The sequence below is a fragment of the Orbicella franksi genome, chromosome 2 (genome assembly GCF_964199315.1).
Source record: "Orbicella franksi chromosome 2, jaOrbFran1.1, whole genome shotgun sequence".
NCBI classification, from domain to species: Eukaryota; Metazoa; Cnidaria; class Anthozoa; order Scleractinia; family Merulinidae; genus Orbicella; species Orbicella franksi.
Window position 1 is genome coordinate 39,395,124 of NC_138146.1, and position 16,187 is coordinate 39,411,310.

A 16,187-nucleotide genomic window follows, 5' to 3' on the forward strand; every position below is an offset into this window, starting at 1 on the left:
AAGACTCTGTGTCTGGCAGTCAGAAAATTTACCATTTACAACTACATAAGCTTACTTATTGTGTTGTCATTACAATAATTTATATCACTTCCATTGCAACAACTCATATTAGTATAATTTCCAGAGGTGAGTATCAGAATTGGACATTCTGGTTGGTCAAAAAGGTCATCATATGATGCTATATTCACCCCGCTGGAGCTTGGTTTCTAAGCTTGCCATCTTTGCCATCTGGGCAAGTAAACATGGCAGACAGTTGCTGAGTAAAGTTTTCATTTATTCAAAAGACATCACTCCAAGCCCAGGACATTTGAAAGGATGGAGAATTTTCAAGAAAATGACTGCTGTCGCCCTTGGACCAAAAATCTTTTCAAGAACTCATACTCAAGTCTTTTAAGAATCGTAAATGCAGCGGTTGCGTTGATCGCCAGCAGACCTGTCAGATCGATTGACGGCAATTTATTTTTCTTCAAACTAAAGCTACTCATTTTTAGGCAATGACAACTGTAAAACAAAGGTACCAGACAAATTTATTATTTGTAGTGTTTCACTTGTTTGTTTTCCTGCTGAACTCGACGAGTAAACTGATTGACAATCGATGCACGTGTAAGCTTATAATTAAAACTACGGCTGCATACGTGTATGTACATGAACAATTGCATCTGTGTTCTTACGTTTTAATCCGTTATTTTGTAGTCCTTGATATTCACCTCTGAAAATTATACTAAACAATTATTGGCCTCAGGCTCAGTGAACATTGGTGAATATTCACCAATGTTCACTTTACCGTTTGGCAAAAAATTGTTAATTATTATAGACAACTGCTAACATGCTGACTGTTGTGCCATTCAGGCTAACCGTAATAAATAATGACAATAACAATAACAATTAATAATAATAAAATAATAATAACAACAACAACAACAATAACAATAATAAGTTAGTGAATAGTAATTAGACCAAGTGGAGTACAATTCAGGAAGTAATCCTACAAGTAATTTCAAATCAGACGAGCATGATGCATGAGGCCAATTTGAAATTACAAGCACAATTACTCGCTAAATTGTATGACACGAGGTCCAATTACTAATTAATCCTACCTATAACAATTTTGGAATTAAAAATGCCTTTTGAAAACTTCTTTTGAGTGAAAACATCTGCAGCGCTTTATACCAGGGAAGCCATCAAAGCATGTGTAATTGATGTGGGAATCATGTGGGTATCCAATTACAAAGAGTTCAAATTAGATACCTGTAATTGAACATCGATGAGATTGTGCACCGATTATGTGATGAATAGGTGCGCAGAGAACCAATCAGAATTGAGAATTTTGTTATGGATGTGATCATATAATAATAATAATAATAATGATAATAATAATGATAATAATGATAATAATGATAATAATGATAATAATAATAACAATAACAATAACAATAATAATAATAATGATAATGATAATGATAATGATAATGATAATGATAATAATAATAATAATAAATAATGGTAACTGAACTGAGTGGAGTGCAATAGGCCCTTTGCACGATCTGGTCACATGGTAAAAAATCACACATGCTGGTGAGCAAGTTGCACAGTGGGACTTCCAAAACAATGCAACTCGTACCAGTCCACCTGGACCTGCCTTTGTTTTGGAAGTCCCACTGCAGAACTTGCTCACCAGCATGTGTGATTTTGTACCATGTGACCGGCTCGTGCAAAGGGCCTATTTGGTCTGAAATCAAACTCGTGACTTTAAAATCGAACGAGCGCGCGGCGTGAGTTCGATTTGAATTCACAAGTAAGCTTAATTACAATAGTATTATACACTACACTAGTTATGGCTTGATCTACATTAAAAGATGCGCTTTTCAGGCTAACCGGAGGGCTGTTAAGGCTAACCAAACACGAAGTAAGCTTAATTTAAGCTGCCGGACATTTCTTGACCAAACACTGTATGTTCCTTTCACGAAAGCTGTAATGTTTAGTTGTTAGCTCTACAGTTTACATTGACAACAAAGATCGGACCTTTTTTCTACACCTCGTTGACTTCTCACCTTTCTATGTTTTTTAGTTTCTGCTGCTATACAAGTTACACACGAACCTCGTCAACAATCACGTCTTTTACGTCTGTAGTATCCAGGACTTTTGCAAGTCAATCGTAGCGATTGTCAATCATTTATCATTTTTTTGTTGCCATGCGACAGCAACAACCAAATCATGGCGGTGAAAGGACTTACTGGGAGACAGAAAGCTGCGTTGACAGAAATAGTCTCTTCGGAAACTTTAACTGACATCGAGGAATACATCAGACCCCAATTCCCACCTAAATTGGCGAGCAAAGATTTGTTGACACCGGAAAACAGTTTACCGAAGGCAAACATAAACTCGTACTCCAGAAGACGTATTGTTCAGGACGGGCATGGAAGGTGGAGAGAAGTTAAACCACAACTTTATTCCAGTAATTTACAGTCGCGCTTGAGAAATAAGCTAGCATCTACAGGAAAGAGACAACATAGCCTAGAGAGTAAAGATGGAAGTATAACATCAACTAATTTTAATAACAGGAGTCATGGACACGAACAAACAAATTATAATAATCTTTCCCTGGCTTTGAGGTCAAACGTTTTCCCAGGTCTTGGAAATAATCACTGGAACAGTACAACAGCTAAAGTTTTCACAGAACAGGAAATTATTCCACCGCATCAAAGAGACAAATTTTTTGGTATGCAGACTGACGAGTTTGGACAGTGGTCTGCAGCCAACGTGCATCATGAAAGGATGAAGAAGACTTGGGACACATACCTTGATACGCTACCAAAACAGGCAGGTATATACTTATCATTAACAACCTTATCTTTAATGACTGGCGCCAAGGGAAACAGCGCGTTTTGTTTCCCTTGATCGTCAAACTTTGCCTCGGTTATGCCCCAGGTAGCATTGACGGTCTCAGGAAAACAAAACTTGCCGTTTCCTAGCGGGGGTTGGGGAGGGGGGGGGGGGGGTGGTGGGGACACTCATGTATTAGCAGGCTAAGTCGTGAAGTAGATGGTGATGGCTACTATTGACAACCATGGAGAAGGGTGTTAGAGGTATATATACATGTACCTCTCTTGAGGTATATATACTCTCACCAACTGAGTTTGAAGTCCACACTGTAAGTTAGGGACCAAGTTTTTTTAACCCTCCAATTTATAGCCCAAGTGTGACTTGTGTGGGCCATAAATTGAAGGGGGAAAATAACTAGGATCCATAACTCACAGTACACACCGAGGGGACGAGGTTAGAAAGATATTTATTATATCTCTGCTGTGTCTGACAGGTTTGAGAACAACCTCTATTCATGTGGAGTGGCTTCAAATTTCTGACGTACATCAAAAGCAAAAAATGGTCTTTAAGTTGTTAGCATGTTTTAATACACAGTTTAAAGTAAAAGAAAGTTTTAAACTTTTACTTTCTATAAAAGATAAATCAGGACACATTTTGGTAATGAAAACAGCTTTAACATTTAGAGGGCTGCACAGTAGAATATGGCCCACTAAACTGACCAATCACAGTGCACGTAGTAACTGAGAAATATAATAAATAATATTATGTTTCTCATATTTTGATTGATTCTTACTTTTGATTTAGTGGAGGACAGATGTATAGATGACGCCGTCAACAATTTTCACTTTCTTTATTACTGAAAACAAGTAGATTACATGCATGTTGCTGTGAAGAACATCATTCAGTGACACGCTTGCCTAATGGCTTGTGTGCAACGTCAACATCAGCTGTGATCTACTACTGAACAGATAAACAACAACAATAACTTTATTTGTATTCAGCTAGAAATTAGAAATTAGATGATCAAAAATAAGTTAAAATAAAAAGGGTACATGGCTGCCCAAAATAACCTTAATGGGCTAATGAGACTGGGTAGCCATCCTTAGTGATTCAAAGTGAATATTTATTTGGGTCAAATAAGAAGAGAAAATAAGAAAAAGATGTGCAAGAGCACACACGTTCAGTGAAAAATAGTTGGATAATACAACTGTTTGATTAGATTGGATGATACAACTATTAGATTCCATGGCAACATGGAATCTATTTGTTAAATACAGCTTGGAACCCCATTATTCTGGTCACCAACAGACCACAGAAATCTGGCCATATTAATGGGGTGGCCATATTAAAGGGGTTCTGAACTTTTGTTCAGGCCAGAATAGAGTAGCTGTAATAACAAGGTAACCATATTAACCTGGTGGCGGTAAGGCAGGGTTGCACTGTTGTGTTTCTGTAATATAATATGTGCCAGCCTTGTTGTTTACAATGTTGATAGGAAAGGCAGCCACTACAAAGAATTATTTATTTGTAATGTATGTACATGAAAAAGATTTGTTTACACAGTACAAGTCATGTACATGAATGTTACTCTAAAAAACTCAAGATGGTTTTTATTTACTTCACAGCAAACTGGAAACCCCAAGAACAAAAAGAAATAACTCCCAAGGTTGGGAAATCTCCACCGCAAGCAAAAGTAAAGAAAGCCCATCCTAAACCAAAAGGACAGAAGAAACAGGCTCCAGCTACTGAAGAGAAAATTGAAGAGAATCCACCTTCACAACCCCCAATAGACATTCCCAATGATGACAATGATGATGACTTTTGGGACTTTTATGACAAGCCATTCAATAAACCAAAGTAAATGTGGTGGCTCCATTGCTTGAGTCAGATGTAAAACATTAAAAGCATGAAGAAAATTGAGTTACAAAACTATTGTTGGCTACCTTCTGAATTCAAAATACACAAACAGTAACAATAAATTTGATATTCTAATGATGATTATTTTTTGTAGGACAATTAGTTCATGCATTACCGTTCAACTTGTACATGTACATGTACATAACATGAGGCAAATGATAGATTATTTTTACATTTGGAAATTAAAAAAAAACAACATAAATAATGTAAATAGATGTATACAATAAAGCTATTTTGATTCGTGAATTAAAAAATGTTGGAAAAAAAGTCATTATTTGGTAGTTCGTTCTAATTTATTACATTTCATCTGGACTTGCATTAATGTTGATGGGTGTATAAGCAAGTTTTACCAACCTCCCCTGTTTCATGATTTGTTGTAACCTGAACCTGGGCCACACTGGTGGGAGGTGAGTGCTCTCACTACTGTACCATCCTTGCTCCCTGACAATATACAGCTGTATTTCTTGAAGTGTGGAAGGTTAGGTTTACATGTACAAATCTGATGTTAATGAATTCTATGGCAAAATAGACACAAAACATCACTCTGAAGGCAGGTGGCACACCTGGCAAACTGATGGTACACACTGTAGTTGGGTGAAATCTCCATCAGTTTGTAGTAACTGCACATAAAAAAAACTGGTTTCTTTGATGAGAATAAGTTTAGTGGAGAAAATTAAGCATGAAAAAAATTGAGTAACAAAAATCTTTTCACAAACAGTAATCACAAATTTGATATTATGATTACTTTTTTTTAAAGGAGAAATGTTAGTTTACGTGTACAACTTGTACACATAAATGTTCGCCAAATGACAGATTATTTTTACATTTGAAAATTAAAAAAAAAACTAACAAAACAAAACAAGAACAATTAAATAGATGTATACAATGAAGCTATTTTATTCACAAATTAAAAAAATGTTGTACATGTAACAAAGTCATTCTTTGAAAGTTTGCTCCTCTTTACAACAATTTCATTTTGACTGGCATTGATTTTGATGAGTGCATAGGCAAGTTCTACCAACCTGTCCTTTTTCATGATTTCAAAGCTAGCCAACAACTGCACCAGGGTCCCCTTTATTTTGAGTATAAAAAAGAAAGAAGAAGGAAGAAAAGCTGGCAGGGCATGCACACCTCCCCCCTAGCTTAAGGTCTGGGTCTGCCACTGATTAGGGTGGCTCAAAACAGTTTCCAACACTTTCCAAGATGTAGATTTTCATGGACCATTATAATTATTACTCTTTATCAGTTGATGCTACAATCATGGTATCAAAAAATGCCCAGTCATTGTTAAACACATTGCCATTTTCGTGACGTTATCTGTCACTGATGGCAGTTCAGTATGACCTGCTAAAAACACCCTAAATTTTAGCTTTAAGTACTTAATATATTTCAAAAATGGCATGGTGAAATCCCTTTTTTATTATCAAATTTTGATAAGCCGGATAAGATGCAACTTTTGGTAAAGTTGTAAAAAATTCTGCACATGGGGTTCAGAGCCACCTTAAATCTGTGAACCTTTTGGTCAAGGTTGCAATTAGCTACTAAATCAAAGCTGATGAAAACTGAAAGCAACCAGTCTAAAAATTTTAAACTTTGTTTTTCGAGCATAACCCAGTGGCTGTTCTATTAAACACAAATGGTTCACACAGATCTTGAAAAGTCCTGAAAAATTGCAAAATCCACGAAAAAAATCAGGTTTTCTCCTTGAAAAGTCCTTGAATTTCTTTTTTCCAACAGTCCTTGAATTTTGTTGAAAAGTGAGGCTAAAGAATAAAATGCAATATTGACAGGGTTTTGAATAATTCCTAACCATGTTGTACAAAATGTGTGTTCTTCTGCTGATCAATATTGTGTCTCCTAAAGTGCCTATCATGCTAGAAGTATTCAACACATAAATCAATTTTCTTAGTATTAACTATCAATGACAGGTATCTGTTTCGCAAATCAGGTTGTGAGTTTACCAATGATCAGCAACTAGTCTAGGAGACACTGCACTGTCAATGCTCATATTATTTTTTATTAATGTCAAGTACTCACAGTAAGCATCTCAGACAAATGCTTCATTTTCAATGACACAGAGTAACCATTACTGCATGTATTACTAACAGTTACTTTGTTCAAGTATAGCTTGGCAGAACTGGAAGGTCTTTGTTGTATCAGTCTTTCTTTTTTGGAACTAGCCCTGATTGTTATTACCATTTGTCTTTACGTATAAAATGGCCACTGTTACAGTTATCCTGGTAACTTTCAGGTTGTAGATCTGCAAAAATGTCAAACATGAATGACTTTGGCTTGGAGGTGAAAAGATGTTTGAGGTTCTGACCCACCAGAAAAGGTTCTAGTAACCAAGAGGGGTTGCTATTAAAATTCATGACATGATTATAATTTATGGCACAGTGTAGTACCTCAGCCTGAGAGCCAATGGAGAACTGTTTTATCATGGAGAATACAAGTTTTTGTAAGTGGCATATTCAGAGAGGCACCCAGGAAGAGGCCGTAATAGGGATGTAAGTTCTAAACAGATAAAATATCTTTTTCAAGTCGCATGTCATTCCTCCCCTCCCCCCTCCTCACATGTTATCACATCACCACTGATCAATGAATACTGTGTTTCAGGCTGTAACTAAGTCTCTGGAATGCAATTGCAGCTCGAAAAAATAAATCATTGCACTTCAGCCTTGGTTGAACTTGTTGCCACTGTCAAGAATAATGAAAGAGTTCACTTCACATTGTGGACAGAATTTCATCTGCAATCTGGGTTTCAAGTGGTCCCAATGCTGAAATTTGTTAAAAAAGGAGTACATAAATAAATATTTATCATGTTAACATTGAAATATACCCTGGTTAATAATCAATATCTTTTTCCTGAAACTGGCCATTGAAATGAAGTACAGGAATACATTCTTAATTTTATTTTTTCACTTCAGAGTGACTGTTTTCCTACAAGAGAGAAACTCTCTCCCAAGAGAAACATCAGGAAACTAACTGCTGTAGGTTACTCTCCTCTGGGGGGGGGGGGGGGGGTGTATGGTTTTTCAGCTGCTTTCGTCATAAATAGGGCATTGATTTTGCATTATAGTCTTGAAGTTGGTATGTTTTTTAGAAGAAGCTTCTTTTTCATCTTTAGGGAAGCAGGAATGGCACAGTGGTGAGAGTGCTTGCCTCCCACCAATGTGTCCCGGGTTCGATTCCTGGACCAGGCGTCATATGTGGGTAGAGATTGTTGTTGGTTCTCTACTCTGCTCCGAGAGGTTTTTCTCCAGGTACTCCGGTTTTCCCCTCTCCTCGAAAACCAACATTTCCAAATTCCAATTCAAGCCTAGAATGCATGGGCATTTCTGAAGGAGATCTTCTGAACTCCTTGGTACTCCGTGAGCAAGCAAATTACATATTAATTTTACATCTTTTTTCATTTACATATACTTTATTGATAAGACCGTCAACAAAAGCCCATCATAAACTATGTTTGGGGCAACTGTGCCAGCCGTAACGGTCATAAATAGGGAATCCAATTTTTTTGTCAGATCATAGATAGGGTACTAGGGAAAATCGCAGAGTTTGGTCATTGATAGGGTAATGCTTTTGGAAAGCAGGCTGCACACCCCCACCCAATTTTTCTGGGAGTACGCCCGCAGGCTCTTCTCCTTCCTTTAATACTGCTTAGTTGTTCTTTATTAAATCAAGGATTTCAAAGGGGTCCCTACTCAGTTTTCAAATGGATGTTAAGGCAGTAATAAACAGTCAAAAAGTTACCTCCAGGCATTTCAGGGAAAACAGCATCCTGATCACTGCTACCAAAAATTCCAACAATATCCACGTCATTGTCTGCTCCATTTGTCTTTAATGGTGATCCTCCAGGAAGCAAATCTGCTACAGGGACAGTTGTGCTTGGAATTGGTGATGAAAATGTGGACAATGGATCAGCTTGAGAGCTTGACGAAACTGTATAAACATCATGTATAAACACAATCAGTTTAATTATATTAAAATTTAACAAATTAATCACTCTTTCTATAGTAAGCATTCTAATTACATGTCCATGTAGTCTGAAACAGAAATCAAGGTATTAATAAAAATTAGATGAAATACTAATCACTTACATTTTCTTACTTTGTCATGGCTTTATATTGAAAGTTTTGACAATGAGTTAGTAAAAGGTGCTATAATCTACAGGAGTTTAGACCATATTTTTTATATTTGTATTTAAACCATTTAAGGTTGAAACAAAAAATCCAAATAAATTATAATTAATATAACTAATTTAAATTAATTTTACAACACCACTGAAATTTCACTGCAAATTGGAGTTAAGTTTGTTATTGGAAGTTGTATACATGTACTAAATCTTTAATTGATATTATATCTTAGGAACTCATCTGTTTGCTGCAAGAGTAGGGACAATACCCCCCTCCCCCAAATAGGACATTTTCCTCCAAATGTTTGCTTGCCTTGCATAACAGTTTATATTATTTTCACCATTTCCTATTTTTGCTGTTACAGCATTGTAAATTTCCTGAGCTACCAGTCTGTGATTTGTCACAGTTTGTACACTTTATTGCTGTTATCAGGACATATGTCACATGATATAAAAAATTTGTATATATATATGTATAGATGTTTACCTTCTGATTTTCTTTTCTTGTTTGGTGGCTCACTAGAGGAGATTATTTGCTGTGATATTTTACTCTTTGTTTTCTGTGCACTTTGTGAAGAGTTTTCTTGTTCATGGATCCTTTTCTTCAATGCAGATTTTATTTGTGCTCTAATAAAGGAATTAAAAATATTCTATAACTTAACTGGCTGCTGTTTCATAGATTTCCTCTACAAAATTCAAAAGAAGATATTGGATAACAGATGCAGAGTGAATATATTCCCTTAGTTCCAAAATGAAATACATCTTGACTAAATAAATTATATACTATACCTGTACAATCTGTATCATTTGCATGTAGAACTTGCACACCATGGATTATAAAGATTTTGGAAACAAAATGGACAATTCACTGTGTTGTACTTAAAAATTACTTCTTGTTCTATGTATATTTATTAAACCAGTCTATATTTTTCTAGTGTTATTAAAACATAATAAATACATGTAGTAATTATATCAAGATTGAATAACTGATTTAAAGAACAAACTGACCCGAAACTTTATAACCAATGAACAAACAAACCACACAAATCCGTACACAGATTTTGTCTTGATTTGTCCGCTGATTTTCTTTAAATCATCTCCAAATCTCTTCACTGCACCCCTTAACATTTCAATTTCCTCATCTCCCCACTTTCCACTGTTGCTAGAAATAAGAAAAAAAAAAATTTTATTACTTGCTAAAAGAAACCCAAGTATTTGAACTCTATATTAACTTGTAATGAAAGGCATCAATACCAACGATGATTTGCAGGCTCAAATGTTACTGGGACGGAAGAGAAGAAAATGAACCTCCAGGGACACAGTAAACCTAGGTTGTTGGTGTCCCCGTGGAATTTGAAATTTACATGTACCTCATATTATTTATGGTTTCTTATTATTTCTCAACATGCAAGTCATGTACTATCAAACTTCGCACCTTGTAAAGATTGCTCAAACTGAATTGTCACTTGAAATTACATTAATTATTTTGTACAGTTGTGTGCATGGCCATCATTGTTTTTCAATAACTTCAAGTTTTTTACAGTCAAAAAACCGTAATTGAAGGTTGTTGTGCAAAAAGGGCATATATAGCTTTTTGGGCTGATATTAATTTTTTCAGGATCAAGCTAATTTTTGGCAGACTGACTTGTTCTGACATGAAAAGTATTGTTCCATAATTGTTTTTGTTGATTTGCACTTTGCTTTCGAGAAATAACATATGCAAAAAACTCAGTTTTCCAAGGGTATTTTTGGAGATCTTTTGGAGATCTTTTGTTGAACGAAAAACAAAAGAAACCTTTTGTTTTGCTAAACAATGAAATCACCGAAGCTTGGCATTTGCCACTAGTTGTTTGAACCAATACAACTGTTATTATTCATATAATTACGTTGCTTCGTTAGCGCAAGTGAATACAGTGTAAGGTGCTAAATGGGCTGGATTTGAGTTTGTTTTGCAGTGACAACGGTTTGATACTAGGTCGGTCGATTTTTTTTTCCGGTCTATTTCTCTACTTCTTTCAAAAATAAAAACTTCTATTTAAGAAAAAACCACCGGTCGAAGCTGCTAAAAGTAACCGTTTAAGTTCGCATTGCGTCGAAATCCACCTTCGAAGGATTCAATCCAAAAGATGCTGCTTGGAAAACCGAGGTTTTCCTTATTTGGCCTACATAGTAGGAAAAATTTGAATCATGTGGTGCCAGAATGTCAGATAACAAACAAAAGTCAAATTAATGTATAGTCTTGCGAAGGAAAGCCACATCAGTCTCTAGCAAGGCCTGACAAAAATAAATTTTTAAAAACATACAGAACATGGCAAATTATCGGGCATCAACTTCACAGAGGAAACTATGCAGACCTACATGTGACCTTTGACATGACGTTTGCTTCACCAGTTGAATGGCTCTGCTCTACTTAAAATCTTGAAATACTTTTTCCTAGAACACAGCATATAATGCCCTTCTGTGGCATTATGTGAAACAAAATAGGTTTAAGACCAATATTTTTTGCAAAAAAGAGACCAGCAATTGTACAAATATTTTGAGCTGTACATGTTGGTGTCATGTGGGCCTGTTCACATCAAAATCAGATAATTTACACTTCCGCCGACCAGGAGCCCTGCATGAATTAAAATATGAATTCAGATTTGGTTTGCTGCTCACGCATCCAGCTGTCTCTTCTCAGAGAGGATTGTGGACAGGTTCGAGAGAGCGGTGGAAATCAAGCCTAATTTTGCTTCCACAAATCATGACAATAATATGTCTACAGGTGTTAACCGAGATCCATTTATTTGGAACAATTGTTGCTTTTATCATCAATCATGAAATAAATTTTTGACCCACATGGCTGACATTTGGATTATTGTCATTTGCTCCACTGCTGAGACCTGTACAATGCCCAGGGAGAAGGGGGATGAGTGGTCTTCAGATTACATACCTCATTGTTGTTGCTGATGGAGACAGTATACCAGTCTCATTATTTAATGGATGAAGCTGCATTGTTAGCTCTCCTAAATGAGAAAAAGCTTCTCCTGCAGCAGTGAAAATCTCCGCTACCTAAATATCAATGTTCAAAATGGTGACAATATTCATTTACATTTGTAGTCTCTGTGACAAGAGGAAAATGGAGCTGGGGTAGTACATGTATAAACAACAATTCAACTATTGCTCAATAAATTAAAAGTAAAAATCGCCAGATATATGAAACGCAATTAAACTATACCTTTGCTGCGGACGAACTCATCTTCAAGATCTCCAGATCAGTTCATCACAAATTGAAAGTCAACAAATGTTTAAGCCACGAGATTTTCAACTGAAAGTAATAATAATGAACGATGGTTACAAAGTGGAGTAATCACAATAATTGAACAAAATCTACTACACTTTGCAACAAAAATAATCATAGGTGGCTTTGCAAACGATAAGTGATTTCAACCTAGCTAAAATATTACGATAAATTTGTTCGTAACATTCGTAACGATTAAAGCATCCTTGAAAAGCTGAAAACCGCGGAAGATCCACTACAAAAGACACAACTTAGATCATCATTCTTCTACAACGAGAGACTACAAGACAAATGGCACATTTGACAAAATTCAAACATCAAAGTTGTCTATTTGTAGGCGCACTGTTCCCAGTAATTTCTAATTTCACGTGAATTGAGTGCTACCTTTCAATCCTTTGAATGCCCTAAGAAATCATTGAAATCTTTCATAAACGGGCTCTCCGGTGAAGAATATTCAAACACGCTTTACAAACAATTTGTTCCCACCGCCATTTTGCAGATCAATTCGATACCAGATTGCTCAGAGTTTCTCGGGCGACTACAGATGGAGCGTTGTGTAGCGTTGCAGTTGTGTCCTCCGCGTGGCGCGGCTTCGGTTTGCTTGCTGTTACAGCTTTCACTTCGGTAAGTAAGGGCAAACCATACTGTTTCACAATTATATTATTCGCTCTCAATTTAAATATAGACAATATAGCGTTTCTGTCGAGGGCCTATGAGTTGTGGTAAAACTTCAGAAACTTATTGGACCTCACGTCGCACAGAGTATAGCCTGCGAACGCAAACGTATTTCCGGCTGTCGCTTGTCTCCGCCGAAAAATAACGTCTGCGAAGTTGAGCCAGGAAACGATTTCTGTGACGTAATGACTTTTGTTTCTCTTTGGCCAATCAGATTCCATGATACAATAAAACTCGAGTGCTCCTCGCAGCGAATACCTCGCGCAGTAGTTCTGGGGTTACTTGAACTAAACTGTGATTGGCTTAAAATTCCTACGTCACAGAAATCGTTTCCTGGCTCAACTTCGCAGACGTTATTATTCGGCGGAGACAAGCGACAGCCGGAAATACGTCTGCGTTCGCAGGCTACACAGAGTAGTAATCGTGGCCGTAATTTCAAATCGACCCCGCGCTGGGCGCTCGTCCGATATTAAAATTACCTCGAGCAGTTACTTCCTGAATAATAAAGGAAAGAAGGAAGACATTAAGGCTCACGTAATTGACGCGCGAATGGCGTAGGTATCCAATTGCAGGTGTTCAGCTACAAGAAGATGTTATTGGATAACTGTAATTGTACACCCTTGGGCAATGTATCCCCGAAAAATGGTCTAAAATTCTTTCCGGAGTGTTCCTAAAAAAACTCTAAAATTCTCGGAAAAATCTCTAAAATTATCCCTTGTTTCTGATTGCGAGCTTGTAAATGGCTGACTGCACTCACCTCACTGGGATCAGCCATACCGTAAATCCTCGAATTAGCGCCCGGGGCGCTTATATCAAATTTAGGAGAAGACAGGGGCCGCTTATTCCAGGGAGGTGCTTAATCGAGGGGGCGCTTTTTTAATTTTTCCCGAATCGTGGTCAGATATGGTGGATTTTTTTTTGTAATATATGTATGTGTCAGTCCCTTGGAAGCCCGTCTCTCTTGAAGAACTACGTAATATAACTTCTTTAGCTGGTCCAGGCTTCCTGCAAGAGGTTAGCTGGGCTTTAGGCAATAAATTAGCGGATCTTCGCTACCATCCATTGCGATTGTCAATGTGCAGTGCTTGAAGAAGTCGATAATCACTTACTTGTGATTAAACACGACCAATACTACAGATCCTCTGTTGTCTCAGTACTCTTCCATAAGACAGGGAGAGGGGAGAGGGGCGCTTATTTTAAATTTGGCAGATAGGAGGGGCACTTATTCGAAGGGGGCGCTTGTTTGAGGGTAGGCGCTAATTCGAGGATTTACGGTATTTGCTTCCAACGCGGTTGGCATAATTTGAGTGGAAACTACTGACATCACTGTGACGTTTCGGCGTCATCGTGACACCATTCTCAAGGCAAAGTAAATAAATAATGCGAAGATTTGATTTCTGTACAGTCTCTACAAATTAGCATAATAACAAAGGATCACAAGTTCTTCAAGTGAATACCTTTGCGCGAATCGAGTAATAAGTTAGCTACCAATTAGCTTCTAATTACCACCTGGATGCTAATATTGCTCTAAAATTCTACCAAATTTCACACGATCGTTGTCTAAAATTCTCAAAAAAGCATTCCTGACAACTAGGTGCGCGGAGGACCAATGACGATCGAGAATTTTATTTTTTACAATAACTGTCTAATTTCTCGCGCGCTGATCGGCTCATTTTTATCATCAATAAGAGTAAAGACGGATAAAATTTTAATTTATGTAAGCTTTGAAGTTCAATTTTCAGCGGTCAAACTGTCAACTTTTTAACCAATGAAATTTTATGGACTTTTTTATTAAGTAGCCAATCAAAATGCGAGAAAAGCTACTGACAATGTTTGCGTCATTTTGAATAAAATTCACTTATCTTTGTTTACGGCAAGTTTATGGCGTCTTTTCCCCTCATTTACTCCCGGCGTTTGACCATTTTGGGGTCTTGTTATTGTAAAAAAACAAATTGACGTCAGTTTTTTATGCGTCTGTCCTCTTATTGATGATAAATTGCGTCATAACATTGTCAAAGTGGCTGTAATTCCGCATTAAACTTTGACAATGTTATGACGCAATTTATCATCAATAAGAGTTCCTTTGTCTTGGAAGTCCCACTGCATGTGTAGCGTGCGTCCCAGCATAATTAATTCCGTACCATGTGACCGGATTGTGCAAAGGGCCTATTGTTTCGTGTAAATCAAACCTACAACTCTCTTGCGACTGTTGTGTACGTCAAAAAAATATCGTAGGATTTTAAAACATGTTTTAGAACGCTGCGACAATCATAACCGAAATCGATGGAAAATAACGTATTTTGTTAAAAATTTCTACTGAGTAAGGGACGAAGGAGAGCTTTTCTTGCGTCAAAATGGCGGACGAAGTTGTTGTTGACTAGACTTTGACTGATTCACATGAAGTCGTTTCTCTAAAAGTACTGCACGGATTAAAGCGAAAAACATCTCGTTAGGAAGGTTTCAAAGCGCAGGACAGCTAAAATATTTGTTTACTGTTTGTTGCAACTTTCCCTCCGAAAATCCCGGTGCAAACAGTTTTGCATATTTAATTTTGTAAGTGAAAATGTCGTACGCGTGTAAATGGTCCTAAGTCCTGTCGTAGGCCTGTCGTAAGCTTGTCGCATGCAACAAAGTCGTACCGAGTAAATCGGCCCTTAGTACTCTGCCTCATAGGCCCCGACCGGCTAAAAATAGTGGGGATCGCTCTGGGAGAAGAGAAACAGGAAAAGCGGAGAAAACTCGTGTGTCATGTTGTGTGTCTTTGTAATGTAAGCTGGTATCACTTGCTAAGAAATAGTGAATGGATAACTATTCTCCGTTCGCACACACTTCCTGTACAGAATTTGTTTCGTGTTGTCAAACATGAAAAACAAAATGAAAACAAACCCGCGAATCAGAACTGCTCATTAGATTTCAGTGACAAAGGAAGTATTAGGTATACAATAATTTCTACGCAGGCAATCGAATTAGTTTTGAGATACTTCCAAAGCCTGAGAAGTTCACCTTTTTAGTTACCAAAATGAGGAAATAATACTGATCTTTCTTCTCTTAAGCTCGCTTCATTCATAGCCTATCTGTTTTCATGGCGCTTTTTCTTACAAACAAAGCGGCAAATTGTGTCCAACCATTATAACTCGCAGGGAGCAATTAACCAACTTTATTGATCCGGTGTATTTTCTTGTTCTCAGTTTTTTGTTGAAAGCCTCTATTCTCTCTGCTGTCTTCTAATTAAGTCAGTGAATGTTCGTTCAGTTTATTGACTTTCGCCCAATTATTTTTTTAAAACTTTGACGACACCTGTAGTACTTCGTTTCCTGACTCGAGTCCAATGATATTCTAATGATTCCTTGGAATTTC

General features: G+C 37.0%; 3 protein-coding genes across 5 annotated transcripts in view; 1 reads left to right on the forward strand and 2 right to left on the reverse strand.

The window, feature by feature from the left end:
* The window catches only part of LOC145479850 (thioredoxin C-1-like), an 8,923-nt gene extending 6,809 nt beyond the window's left edge, over positions 1 to 2,114 (reverse strand). Inside the window, exons 1-2 of one of the 3 annotated variants that reach the window (XM_081458314.1) lie at positions 2,052 to 2,086; positions 1 to 12 (exon numbers count right to left, since the gene is read on the reverse strand). The exon at positions 1 to 12 is cut by the window's left edge and continues 67 nt beyond it. The gene's annotated coding sequence lies outside the window, so the exon portion shown is untranslated. Of the gene's footprint in view, positions 1,393 to 2,051 lie in introns of those variants that run through there. The other 2 variants (XM_081458315.1, XM_081458313.1) reach the window with 2 other exon arrangements.
* An 82-nt stretch (positions 2,115 to 2,196) lies between these two features.
* Positions 2,197 to 5,547, forward strand: LOC145479848 (uncharacterized). Its single transcript, XM_081458311.1, has 2 exons — positions 2,197 to 2,824; positions 4,449 to 5,547. The coding sequence occupies exons 1-2, from the start codon at positions 2,215 to 2,217 to the stop codon at positions 4,682 to 4,684; spliced, it is 846 nt and encodes a 281-aa protein (XP_081314437.1). The 5' UTR covers positions 2,197 to 2,214; the 3' UTR covers positions 4,685 to 5,547.
* A 61-nt stretch (positions 5,548 to 5,608) lies between these two features.
* LOC145479849 (uncharacterized) lies at positions 5,609 to 13,293 on the reverse strand. The gene is made up of 7 exons (XM_081458312.1): positions 12,540 to 13,293; positions 12,093 to 12,182; positions 11,808 to 11,926; positions 9,930 to 10,037; positions 9,363 to 9,502; positions 8,494 to 8,682; positions 5,609 to 7,517 (listed from the first exon to the last, which is right to left on the reverse strand). The coding sequence occupies exons 2-7, from the start codon at positions 12,111 to 12,113 to the stop codon at positions 7,465 to 7,467; spliced, it is 630 nt and encodes a 209-aa protein (XP_081314438.1). The 5' UTR covers positions 12,114 to 12,182; positions 12,540 to 13,293; the 3' UTR covers positions 5,609 to 7,464.
* Between the last annotated feature and the right edge of the window lie 2,894 nt (positions 13,294 to 16,187).

What these genes read in the sequence shown, in the direction of transcription:
- LOC145479849 (XM_081458312.1), bottom strand. Translation starts at nt 12,113, where the DNA reads ATGAGTTCGTCCGCAGCAAAG. An exon ending in CAAATCAAGACAAAATCTGT is followed by an intron (nt 9,503 to 9,929) that starts GTACGGATTTGT and finishes TTCCTTTATTAG; the next exon opens with AGCACAAATAAAATCTGCAT. An exon ending in CAAGAAAAGAAAATCAGAAG is followed by an intron (nt 8,683 to 9,362) that starts GTAAACATCTAT and finishes ATGTTTATACAG; the next exon opens with TTTCGTCAAGCTCTCAAGCT.
- LOC145479848 (XM_081458311.1), top strand. Translation starts at nt 2,215, where the DNA reads ATGGCGGTGAAAGGACTTACTGGGAGACAGAAAGCTGCGTTGACAGAA. An exon ending in TACGCTACCAAAACAGGCAG is followed by an intron (nt 2,825 to 4,448) that starts GTATATACTTAT and finishes TTTACTTCACAG; the next exon opens with CAAACTGGAAACCCCAAGAA.